This window comes from Vicia villosa, linkage group LG4, assembly GCF_029867415.1.
Source record: "Vicia villosa cultivar HV-30 ecotype Madison, WI linkage group LG4, Vvil1.0, whole genome shotgun sequence".
Lineage (NCBI taxonomy): Eukaryota > Viridiplantae > Streptophyta > Magnoliopsida > Fabales > Fabaceae > Vicia > Vicia villosa.
In genome coordinates, this window is record NC_081183.1 from 7,460,920 (window position 1) to 7,472,862 (window position 11,943).

Below are 11,943 nucleotides of genomic sequence, written 5' to 3' on the forward strand. Positions count from 1 at the left end.
TTAATTTAAATCCAAATTAAATTAATAAATTGAAATTATGGGGTGTTACATTCACCATCTAAATAGGATCATTGTTCATGGGTGAGAGAGACAATTGACTCTGATATTTTGATTTCTTGAGTGAGAGAGAGAGAGAGACTAATGCGATGAGATTTTGAAGTTCAGGCGAGATAAGGAAGAGTCGGGACAACTACCCTAGGTCGTCGGGCGTTGGCGTCGCCCCTGCCCGCATCTAACCATCACCTTCCAAGTGTACCAAAAATTTCTAAGAATATATCAAAAATTGTAATTTTTCTTGATTTTGAAAAGTGATTTTTTTAACAAATGTAACTATTTTTTAAATATATAATATCAAAGACATTTTTGTCAATACAAAAATACGGAAGATGTCATATTTTTTAAATATATAATATAAAGACATTTTTATCAATACAAAAATGTCGTATATAATTTAGAGGGTGACATAGAATCCTCCGGAAAAAAACCTAACTTGAGGCCCAATTCAGTCCAATAGGGAAAATAATTGGAAGTCGGCACAATAGAACCTGCACAACCGAATAAAGCAGAAAGAAACGGCGTCGTATCAACCATCTCCGTCGTTTCACACCACAATCATCACCACATTCAAATTCAAATCAATTTCAACTTCAACACACACTCTCTCTGTAAAACAAAACCCTAATTTCTTCAATTCAATGACACCACGCACGGATGACCTAATCCCCACCGACGACGATGACAGCGACGACGACGGTCTCAAAGAAGACATGGCCGCCGTCGCGCGAGCCTGTAAGTACAAAATAGATGAAATTTCATCTCAAGAAGATCCTCTTTTGGCTTCTGGAGATGAAATTCCGTATGAAAAAGATCCTCTTTTGGCTTCCGGCGACGCTATTGTCCCATTCACTGCCACTGCCGACTCTGACTCTGATGGAGAGAGTGACCGTGAATGTCTCAATAGAGTTAAGAATCTCTGTAAGGATATTGATTCTGTTCCTCATCTGCCGCCGATGACAGGTGCTTCTGATGATGATGAAGATGACTTGGAAACAGTTCGCGCCATCTTCAAACGGTTTTCCGCTTATGATAGAGGTAGGTTTTGTTTTGGTTAGTGTTATGGCGTATTGAAGGAAAAAAATGCAGCTTGTGTGTTAAGTAATCTTTGAAGTTTTAATTTTTTTTAGTTCTTGTGTATGGTGATAGGAGCTTAACATTGTTTGTTTTCTGTTTTCTGTTTTCTGTTTATGCATGTAGAAAAGTTCCTTTTTTTGAAAAATAATCAGAAAAAAATAATATTTTTGATAGGTTTGATTTATTAATTTTTCAAATTATTCCTGGTGTCAACATGTTAGCGTTGTGTTTCCGGTGTCCTTGCTTCTGAGATAGTAAGTCTCTTTAATAAAAAAAACTAGGCAATGACAAATATCTGGTTCCTTTGAAGGTGGAAGGGAAGCATGGGCTGAGGAGGATCAGACCCCGAGTTTAATTGCTGAGAAGGATGTTGTCAATAGCTCTATTTCTGATAGCTCAGATGCTGGTGAATTGTGTCCTGATTCTCAATGTCTTGATAATGACACCAATTTGCTGGTTGATACATGTGGTTATGAGGAGACTTATGAAAAAGATGCTGGGTTGGCTTCTCAAGTATTGAATGAAAGATCAAGATTTCCTCCGTCGGCTCAAGCTTTTGTGGATGCCCTCTCGAAGAATAGAGCTCTCCAGCAATTTCTTAGAAGTAAGTTGATTGAAATTGAAGCAAAAATTGAAGTAAACAACAAGCTAAGGGAAAAAGTTAAAATCCTTAAGGATTTCCAGGTTTCATGCAATAGAAGAACGGGAACTGCTCTATCACTGAAAAAGGATCCGCGTGTGCAGTTAATATCATCCAAGAAGTCTCTTGCTACAAAAAAGTCAAAGGTTGGTTGTGTAATGCTTCTATGGTTATGTGAATTCTTCTGAGACGTTACTCATTATTCATATTTTTAATATGGTATATGACTGAATATTACCCCAATTTTCCTTCCTTTTGAACATGATTTTGCAAATTATAAGAACTATAGTTAATTTCTGTTTTAATAGATGCTTATATTATGTCCATACAGTCATTGGCTTTATAGGAAAGTAGATGTAGAGATCTCTCTTTATAGTTTTTGATTGGATTTATGAAATTCAGTTTTTGCTTATTTTGATAATGTGAGTTTATGTCTGTTGGGGCTTGAGGGTTTCGAATCTGTTACAACAATTTTTCCAATATAAAAATCCAATGAACTAGTACAAAGCAGTATTATCAAATAGCTGCGCCATGGCAGCTATGATGGATATACATGGCGGTTTTTGTGCTTGCCGCAATAGTAATTACGGCCGATATTGCGGGTTTTCCCACCATAATCCGCTATATCAGCGCCGCAAAGCAACCGGTTTGGCGGGATTTTTGGCTCTCCGCCATCGACAACACTGGTACAAATATTGTGATAACTTAGTAATAAGAATAGATAGCATTTGACATTCTTGGTATTGCCAATGTAAGTATTGGATGGTAATCCTTAATTTTTTTTTTCTTTTGGCAGAACAATAATAAGAAGGTGTCTGCATTGTGTTATGGCCCAGATGAGAATTCTCGTGTTGCTCACTATAAGATGGTATTGGAAAGATTTCCACTTTCATTGGATCGAAAAAAGTGGTCAAATAAGGAAAGGGAGAAACTTTCAATAGGAATTAAGCAACAATTCCAAGAAACAGTGTATCAAATTTCAGTAGATAGAATGGGGTAATATCAGATTTATTTTGTCATACTATTAAATGTTCTATTTGTCATTGCAATGCTTCCCATTATTGAGGGCTGATTTTTTAACTTATACTTGGCAGTTCAGAGTGCTCACCGGGAGACATAATTGATTCATTTAAAGATCTTGAAATCACACCAGCAAGGATTAGAGCATTTTTACCTAAAGTTAAATGGGATTCATTGGCTTCTATGCATATTACTGGCCGTACTGGTGCTGAATGTGAATCAAGGTATGCATTTCTTAATCGGTGAACTTCTGTTTTTCTATGCAAGTAAAGATGGTTATTGATGATAAATCTTCGTGCTTTGATTGTTTTGTTATTGCTCAATTCTCATGCTTCATATCATATCCCGTCTTAGGAATATGAGAACTACATAGACTGTTATTTAGTTACTGTGATTTGAACATTTTGTAATGATATTTTATATGTTTAATAGATGAGAGATGCTAACATAGAGTTCGAAGTTGGTGAAAGAAAATATTAAGATAGTACTACTGTGATTTAGTCACACCATGTATACCGGTTTACTTTTTGATAGGACCCTGAGTCTGGTGGGCCTTAGTCTAATAAGAGTTAGTTAGGACATTTCCTTTCATTTCAGGGGATATTCTGTTATAGAAGAGAAAGAAAAAGATTAAAGAAGGCATTCAGAAAGTTTGTTAGAAAACAGTTAGGACTTTAGAGAGAATTCTCTCTTGTTTAGGAGCTTAGCTCTGGATTAGGAGTTCATAGAACTCTGATTTACATTTTCTTGTTCTATTTTCACCATTGTAGAGCCTTGAGCTCACCAATTTTATTCAATAATATACAGTTTCTATATCTTGATTTTATCGGTTCTATCATTCCTTGTTTGGGTCGGGGAGATCATGACTAGATAAGGTTCAAATTGAATCGAAATAGGATCCTGCATAAGATGATATAGTGTATATCTATATTCCATACCTGTTCAGTAAATTAGGGTTGGGTATTGAAAATGTTCTATGAATCCCATACCATTCCCTTAGGGAAGATCAACTTGTCTCTTATTATGCACGATTGACGTGCTTTCAGATGCTTAATTATAAGTGTTATATTATTTGTATATTAAACACAGTTGTTTGACTATTGTTTATGTTTACTGCCTTTCTATGAAGAATATCTTCCTGGGCATTGCAGACATCTATGACGATCACCATCACAGACAGTTTATCCTTTTTTGGTTTTCAAAAAGAGTTCAAGATCCACATAGATCATGCAGGTGGGACTGTACGTGAAATGATTTTTATAATGATGGTGCTTAATGTGTCTGTGATGATTGTCATCACAGATGTCTGTGACACCCCTTTCTTGAATCTAATGTAGACCATAGAATAACATATATCAATGGATTGATGGATTCTCATACTTTATTTGACAAATTCTTCTTACGTTTGCAACCATAGGTGGTTAAATTGTGAAGACCCTTTGATCAATCATGGCTCATGGACTGGTGAGGAGGATAGGTCTCTTTTGATTACTGTTCAAGAGACGGGCATCAGGAATTGGTTTAACATTGCTGCATCATTGGCCACAAACAGGACTCCATTTCAATGCTTGGCACGATACCAAAGGAGCTTAAATTCTTCGATGATAAATAGTGAATGGACCGAGGAAGAAGACACTCAACTTTGTTCTGCTGTTGCATATTTTGGTGAGTCTAATTGGCAGTCTGTGGCTTCTGTTTTAGAACGGCGGACGGGAACTCAATGCTCAAATAGGTTGGTTTACTATTTGTTGTAACTTTGTCCTGTCTTTATATATTCTTTTTTTTCTTTTTGCATTTTGATAATATCCATTATCTGAAATCAGAAAATTTTTAATGGTAGCCTATCACTTAAATTAACGATGTACTCCCTCCGTCCCAAATTATAAGAAAAAATCACTTTTTAGATTCATTGAATAATTAATGTATCTGGTCTATATATAGATCAGATACATTAATTATTCAATGAATCTAAAAATTAAATTTCTCTTATAATTTGGGACGGAGGGAGTACATATTATTAACTAGTTTAAAACCTAGTCATAAGTATTTCATTTACAACTGTTTGTGATTTAAAATCATCTATTTTTGATATTTTCTCAAGCGAATATCATGTGGGCTTTCAGGTATAAGTGACTAACAAATAATAATTAGATGTCAGCTCAGTATAGTTTGAAACTCGGCTTAGTATAGCTTGCAGGTATTATGAATGGAAGATTTTGAAAAGAAGTATTATGCCATTGTAACTTCAGCTTCAAGCTTTTGCCATTCTTTTAGTAACACACTAGTAATCTACCCTGTTGTATCAGTTGTTGATTTACATTATGGTTTTAACTGGGAATATATGGTTACAACTATTAAAAGAATTGCTTTATGTATAAATTATTGTGTACTTCTAGAAGCGAGTCTATGAGGCCTAGCATTAATTTCCGCCTTGTTTACCACAATGCATCTTAAACTGCATTTGGCTTAAGCTCTAAATACTTCCTTTATTTCTCTTGCAAGGTTGCTTTATGGAAAAATAATGAGAATGATATGCCTATTCTTGATAATGAAATGACACTAAATTAGAAATTAACTAAGCTTAGTCACTGATTTAAAAAACTGAAACACGGCCAACTATGCTTGCTTTCCGAAATTGGCATTGATTTTAAGTATATTGGAGAACAGGAGAACTTGTTTATTTGCTGCTGCATTTTGTGTACTAATGCAACAAATTATAATTAATGTAGATGGAAAAAATCAATTTGTCCTGTGAGGAAAGGAAGCTTTACACCCGAGGAGGATGAACGCCTTACAATAGCAGTTGCGCTGTTTGGAAGGAAATGGAATCAAATAGCTAAATATGTTCCTGGCAGGATTCAATCTCAGTGTAGAGAAAGGTAATGGATTTTATTATGAACCTTTTGGCAACATTGATTTTTTATGGTTTAAGGCTGTTGTTGATTTTCTTGAGCATTCTCTTGCCAGATACCTTAATAGTTTGGATCCTTCTTTGAAATGGGGTGGATGGACTGAGGAAGAGGATTTAAGATTAGAAGCTGCAATCACCAAGTATGGATATTGCTGGTCTAAGGTGGCTGAAGATGTACCTCCCCGCACTGATTCTCAATGTCGGAAGTATGTGTCTAGCTGTAACTTTGATAAAAATCTATGTTTTAAAAATATTTCAGTTTTCTTATATTTGTATACTTTTACATATTTGTTTCATTGATCAGGAGATGGAAGGTGATATGTCCTGAACAAGTTCCTTTGCTGCAAGAAGCAAGAAAGAGGCAAAGGTCTCTTCTTGCCAGGAACTTTGTCGATCGAGAATCAGAACGTCCAGCTCTTACACTCAATGACTTCATTCCTTTACAAATGTTAGTTCCACCATCGGATGTTGATGCTGAGAAACTCCAAAGGAAGCGGAAGAGAAAGTCGCGGTACCCTCTCTATAAACTCCCTTTCATTTTCTCATTGATTCTTTACAAATGTTATATTTGATGCCAGCTTTGTTAGAATTATTCCAGTAAATTGTGCTGGCCTGCCCATTTAGTGTTTCCAATTGAAAGTTGCTTTATATCTTCGTTTCTAACTCCCGTTCGTTGGATACAGTGGCATTTGCAAGGAAGAGAGGTCCAAAAAAAATGGAAAGGAGACTGAACTTTGTACCGGGGAAGCACAAGGTGTAGAGCCCAAGAAAGAGAGGCCTAAAAGACATGCAAAAAAGAAATCATTTTATCCCGAGGGTGTAGAGGATATAGTTCCCAAGAAAGCGAAGCCCAAAAGACATTTGAAGAAGGCTCGAATTTGTCCGGAGGAAGTACAGTATATAGCAGCATATAGTGACATGGTCAAGACTTCTGGTGGTGGTGGTGTTCCATTCTCTGCACCAGGCAATGTTCCCAAGAAAAGGAGATCTAAAAGAGGTCCTAAAACGGCTCAGCCCAAGGAAGTAGATAATATAGCATGTAGCGACGAGGTCAAGACCTCTATCGAGAGTTCAGAAAGTCAAGATGGAGACAACGTAACACTTGCATGCTTTTTGCGCAACAAATCAAAGAAGAAACTATCTAAGTCTACCAAAAATGCTAGCCAGGGTTTGACTTCCTCTAGGACAAAAACTGTATCTAAGCAGGTTGAAAATCAAATCCCATCTGGTGAGCAAGATAGACTGTCTATGTCACGTGGTATTGATGGAGCTAAAGATTTATCAATGCAAACAGAAGATGATTCTAGCAGACAAGTTAGAAAACCAGAAGGTACAAATGCAACTAGAAAATCAGAGGGTGCACACAATTTGAATGGTGGTGGCGATGCTATACCTCTTAAGTTCTATGTTAGAAAGAAAACAAAGAAATTGAGTCAAGCTACTGAAGAACGTTGTACTTGCTCTCCTTCCAAAATGAAAAAGGGATCTACATTTCTCCATGGAAACAAGCCAACCATCATTTCTAACGACAGTGAACCATCGGTGTCAAGAGTTGTTGAAGAGGAGAGTGTTTTACATGGTGGTGTGGTTGAAGCTGAACCAACAAACGTCAATCTTGTCGAAGAAGAGACCGTTCTGCATGGTGGTGTGGCTGAAGCTGAACCCACAAGCATCAATGTTGTCGAAGAAGAGACTGTTCTGCATGGTGGTGTGGCTGAAGCTGAACCCACAAACATCAATATTGTCGAAGAAGATACTGCTCTGCATTGTGGTGTGGCTGATGCCGAATCCCCAACCGTCAATGTGGTTGAAGAGGAGACTATCATGCATGGTGGTGTGGCTGATGCTGAGCCCACAAACATGAAAGCGGAAGAAAATGAACCGCTGCTTTCCTTCCTGCAAAACAAGACAAGGAAATGGCAAAGACGGCACAATATTCGGAAATGAAGTTGTCCCTGATGATCCAATTCACCTGGGCTGGTAACCTGTTTGTTTTCCAACTCCAAGGTACTGTATAAATACTCAACAGTTGATTAAAACCCGTGCTCGGAAATTGTCGAATGGCCAAACCACATCATAAGGGGAAGCTAGGTGGTGGGTAACTGTGAAACCTGATATAGCCATGATCATGAATTTAACCCAGATCGCCTGCAGTAGAAAAATAAAGGACCATGGCCTGGATTGCATGTGACTGCAACTGCAGCATATTGCTACGGTAGGAATCTGAATTAGACGAGGACATAGTTAAAGGCACAGTGAGTTTCGAGATAACAAGCATGCCAATGGAATTTTGCTGAGCTTTTGGCCTGTATAGAGCACATTTTCGGCCTAGCCAATATATGTATACATACTGTAGGACGGCTAGAATTTTGTAAGCTTGAAATTAGTTAGGTTTTTGATTAGTAACACTAACAAACTTAATGCAACTACATGCAAGCATGGGAAATTTTACCATGACAAATAGAATCAAATTGGATTTCAAACCGGCTAGACTTAAAGAAATTACTAGAATATTGCGATAAAAATACGGTTGGGCTGTTAAAATAATTCAACTTTAGACAACTTTTTATTTTAATACAATCCATGACAATGTTGGTTTGAAGGGTTCTGTATGATTTTTAAAATATGGTTAAGACGCCAGATACTGGCAGTAATTTGCCCATGATAGAGTTTGTGTTTGAGTTTGTGTAAATTTTAAGAATAACTATTCAAACTAATTTTTTTTTTTTTTTAAGTTTTTATGAGAAGTTTTTTTGTAAATTTTTTTTATACGAAATTATGTAACATTGTAAAAATTATTTTTAAAAAAGCCAAAACAAACGGGCTCTCTACCGTTCATAGAAAATCGGTTTTTTTTTCATCTTGTATTCATTTGTCTTTTTTAAGATTTAATTAGTCTTTTGGTTTCCTTAGCTTTATTTAAAATTTTAGTTTGATCTTTTATCTAATAAATGTTTTTTATGTTTGTTAATTTAGTTATGCATGTTAAATTTTGTCCATAAATATTAACTTGTGTTTACGTGATTATTTACATTAATCTATTTTACAAAAGATGGAAGTGAAGATGTGATATTTAGATGATTGATATCTATATAAAGAAAGAACTAGTATCTCGCATAAATTGCAGTGTTGGAAAATAGAGTCTGTAATAACTACCTAAATTTTCTTTCAACTGTATATTTCAAGGCTAAATCTTCCGGTCATGCAACATATTAAAGTAGTTTATTGAGGGTTCGTCCACTGACTCTAATTTAGGTGAACTAGAAGTCCCTAAAGGTGATATCGCCTTATCTGAGAAAGACGCAACAAACATTCTTTCACATAACGATGATCCTATGACTATTACTGAAGGTGATATCGCCTTATCTAATGACGCAACAAACATTCTTTCACATAACGATGATCCCATGATTATTACTGTGAAGTGTGATGATTGAAATATTAAGGGTCTTGATTGATCAAGGAAACATGCATCCTCTACTAGGATGCATTTGAGAGGTTTCACCTGTACTTAAATGACCTCAAGCCCTTCCAAGGATCGTTGGTGGAATTTTTGAGTGAGTTAGTGCAAGTAAAATGTTATGTAACATTGAAGACCACATTTGGAGCAGAAGGAAACACCAAGCAAATGAAAGTAAGAAAACTAGTCATTCATGCGTCTTCCTCATATAACATGATTATAGGGCGGTCCGCCTTTAACCAGCTAAGATCCTCCCTATCTACATTATATCTTTGTATGTAATACTCACTCTCAGGTGTGCGAGTACGAGTGGGAGTAAGCTGGGGCAAGCTAGACTTTGCCAAGCCTGAACCTGGCCTACTAAAAAATTACAAAGCCTAAGCCTAACCAGTGGTCTATCATAGGTTTTTGTTTTAGGCCTGAGTATGACCTTTTCGAATGCCTGTTTGACCTATTAGCCTACATAAAAGTCTATTTAATTCAAACATTTATAAAGAAGCAATTCAACTAATATTTAAATAGGCAAACAAATTAAAATATCAATGAGACTAAATGCTTATTTGCATTTACTTATTCAAGTTTACCTATTAACCTAAGTTTTCGATAATATTTGTCTAGCCTATTCCCGCCCCTATGTGCCAGTTAGGGTTATCCAGGGAGATTAGGAGACCGCCAGGAAATGTTACATTGAGAGTCTAGAGTTGAAGAAGGTCAGAACCTAGGGCGTAAACGCAATTGACATGAAGGTGGAGGAAAAGGCGCTGAAGGAAGCTCAAATGGATAGAGACATGACTGTTCCAGATTAAGTAGGCATGAAGGACAATAAGAAAAATGACAAGTCAAGTGATGGATGTTAAGACATCGAGCCTTGGTTTATTTAGTTTAGAATAGTTTCATTTACTATTTTGTTTTATTCGGATGATTTACTATCTCTATCGTTTGTAAGGATCATTTGATTACATTAATTTGTAGGAGCACTCTTTTCCATGCATTGCCAAAGTGACACACGAGTTTTTAATGAGGCTCCTCATTTTATTAAACTTAGATTATGGTTAATTTATTTGCAGGAAATTAAGGAGAAAAAAGATCTTATCAAAATTACCAATCGAGGTAATTATGCATGACGGAATTCTATATAGGAGTCCTTGTTGCCCTTTGAGGCTATTAAACATGTTGGATCCTCATGAAGGAGTCCTTAACCACCCTTGAGGAGATTACATACACTAAATACTCACAAAGGAGTCTTTGTTGCCCCTCGTGACCATCATAAATGTTGGATCCTTATGTGGGCATTCTTGTCGCCCTTTGAGGCAATTAAACAAGTTGAATCCTCACGAAAGAGTCATTGTCACCCCTAATTCGATTACATACAATGAATACTTATGAAAGAGTCTTTGTCACCTCTTGTGACGATCATAAATGTTGCATTCCTACGAGGGAATCATTGTCATCCTTGGAGCGATATTGGTATTTTAGGCGACAACCCTCGTTCTAAAAAATAACCGCCAAGGCCACAATACAAAGTAATCCAGAAGATAAATTATAAGTATACAAACAATTCATTCAATTCAAAGACCCATTGAACTTAAAGAAGTATAAAGTTGTTAAGGAAAAATAATTTTAGAACCCCTCTATTGAGAGATGTCACGAAAGGTTACTAGAGGAACAAATAAATAAAGCCCCAAGATCATTGGTCATATAAAATATCCCCATAGTGAAGGACATCTTCTGTATCTTGGGAATCATTCAAAGAGATTTCACCAACAGGAAAAACCTCTTAGTCGTCCACCAATTGGCTTCCACATACCACCTTGAACAAGTTTATCTGACTCAAATCTAAGCCTGGGGAGAAAAATGATAAATGTTATTTCGCCTGCTCAAAGTACTGGTCGAAAGTATCAACCAAGTCATCTTTGAGGGAAGATATTTCCTCCACTAATTTTTTAATAGCACTGAGGCCCCTTTCCAGAGAGCCTCTTAATTGTGTATAAATGATGTCATGCATTCGCGCCTATACTGCTAACATCCTAAGTAAGGTATTCAAATCCTCTTTCTCCTTCAGCAGGGTCCTCATTATTCCATAACGTTGAGTGATAATTCCTTGAGTCATGACAAGCTTTTACTTCAAGTCATTAATGACTCAAGTATGCTTTTTCCACTGGACCTGTTTTATGATAAGACCACTTCATATATGAATTTCATCCATCTTTGATAGTTCAATGGATGACTTACTATAAAGACTTTGATAATCAAAGATAAAATCTTTGAGAAAAGGGAGGTGAATCCCAAAATACTTGATGACATCAAAAGAGGCATCCCTCCACATAGAAGTAGGAGGGTGAGAAACATCCTTAGATGAGTGGGTATCGCATTCAGCCCTACCATCTCTAATAACCACTAGCTGCCATTCTTTGGAGCTTGAGAAAGAACTTATTCATGCTTTTGGATATTTCGGTGGGTGAGCATCATCTGTGGGATGGTCATCGCCACACCTTTTGCTCTCTACCGTAATTCATCTTCTAGGGTAACTTGAAAGGTTTGAATTTCCTTGGGGTGAAGCGTTCCTTTCTTTGAGCTAGGGAAATTGTTGACATTTTTTCAGCATGAAAAGTCATTGAAAGATATGAATTAAGTGAAAACTTAAAATAACCTCAAGGAAAATATCTTTCCCAACCACAAGCTTACCCGAGTACATCTATCCCTCATAATTTACGTGATCCAAAGAGATTAAGGTGTGAGAGCTCATGAGTTTAAATTCAGTCAATCTTTGAACCACATCTT

At 36.5% G+C, this 11,943-nt stretch overlaps 1 protein-coding gene across 2 annotated transcripts; it reads left to right on the forward strand.

Annotated features, from left to right (window-relative positions):
* Positions 1–462: 462 nt before the first annotated feature.
* LOC131594405 (uncharacterized) lies at positions 463–8,185 on the forward strand. Of its 2 annotated transcripts, XM_058866524.1 has the most exons (10): positions 463–789; positions 1,018–1,092; positions 1,442–1,917; positions 2,568–2,767; positions 2,866–3,015; positions 4,209–4,523; positions 5,521–5,670; positions 5,759–5,908; positions 6,007–6,213; positions 6,386–8,185. In XM_058866524.1, exons 1-10 carry the CDS (start codon positions 696–698, stop codon positions 7,647–7,649), a joined length of 3,081 nt encoding a protein of 1,026 aa, XP_058722507.1. In that variant the 5' UTR covers positions 463–695; the 3' UTR covers positions 7,650–8,185. The 2 variants fall into 2 exon arrangements, with proteins under 2 accessions (XP_058722507.1, XP_058722506.1); XM_058866523.1 differs by having other exon boundaries at positions 463–1,092.
* The last annotated feature ends 3,758 nt before the right edge of the window (positions 8,186–11,943 follow it).

Coding starts and splice junctions, on each gene's coding strand:
- LOC131594405 (XM_058866523.1), top strand. CDS start 696: ATGACACCACGCACGGATGACCTAATCCCCACCGACGACGATGACAGC. Junction 1,918..2,567: donor TTGCTACAAAAAAGTCAAAG/GTTGGTTGTGTA, acceptor TTCTTTTGGCAG/AACAATAATAAGAAGGTGTC. Junction 5,671..5,758: donor CAATCTCAGTGTAGAGAAAG/GTAATGGATTTT, acceptor TTCTCTTGCCAG/ATACCTTAATAGTTTGGATC.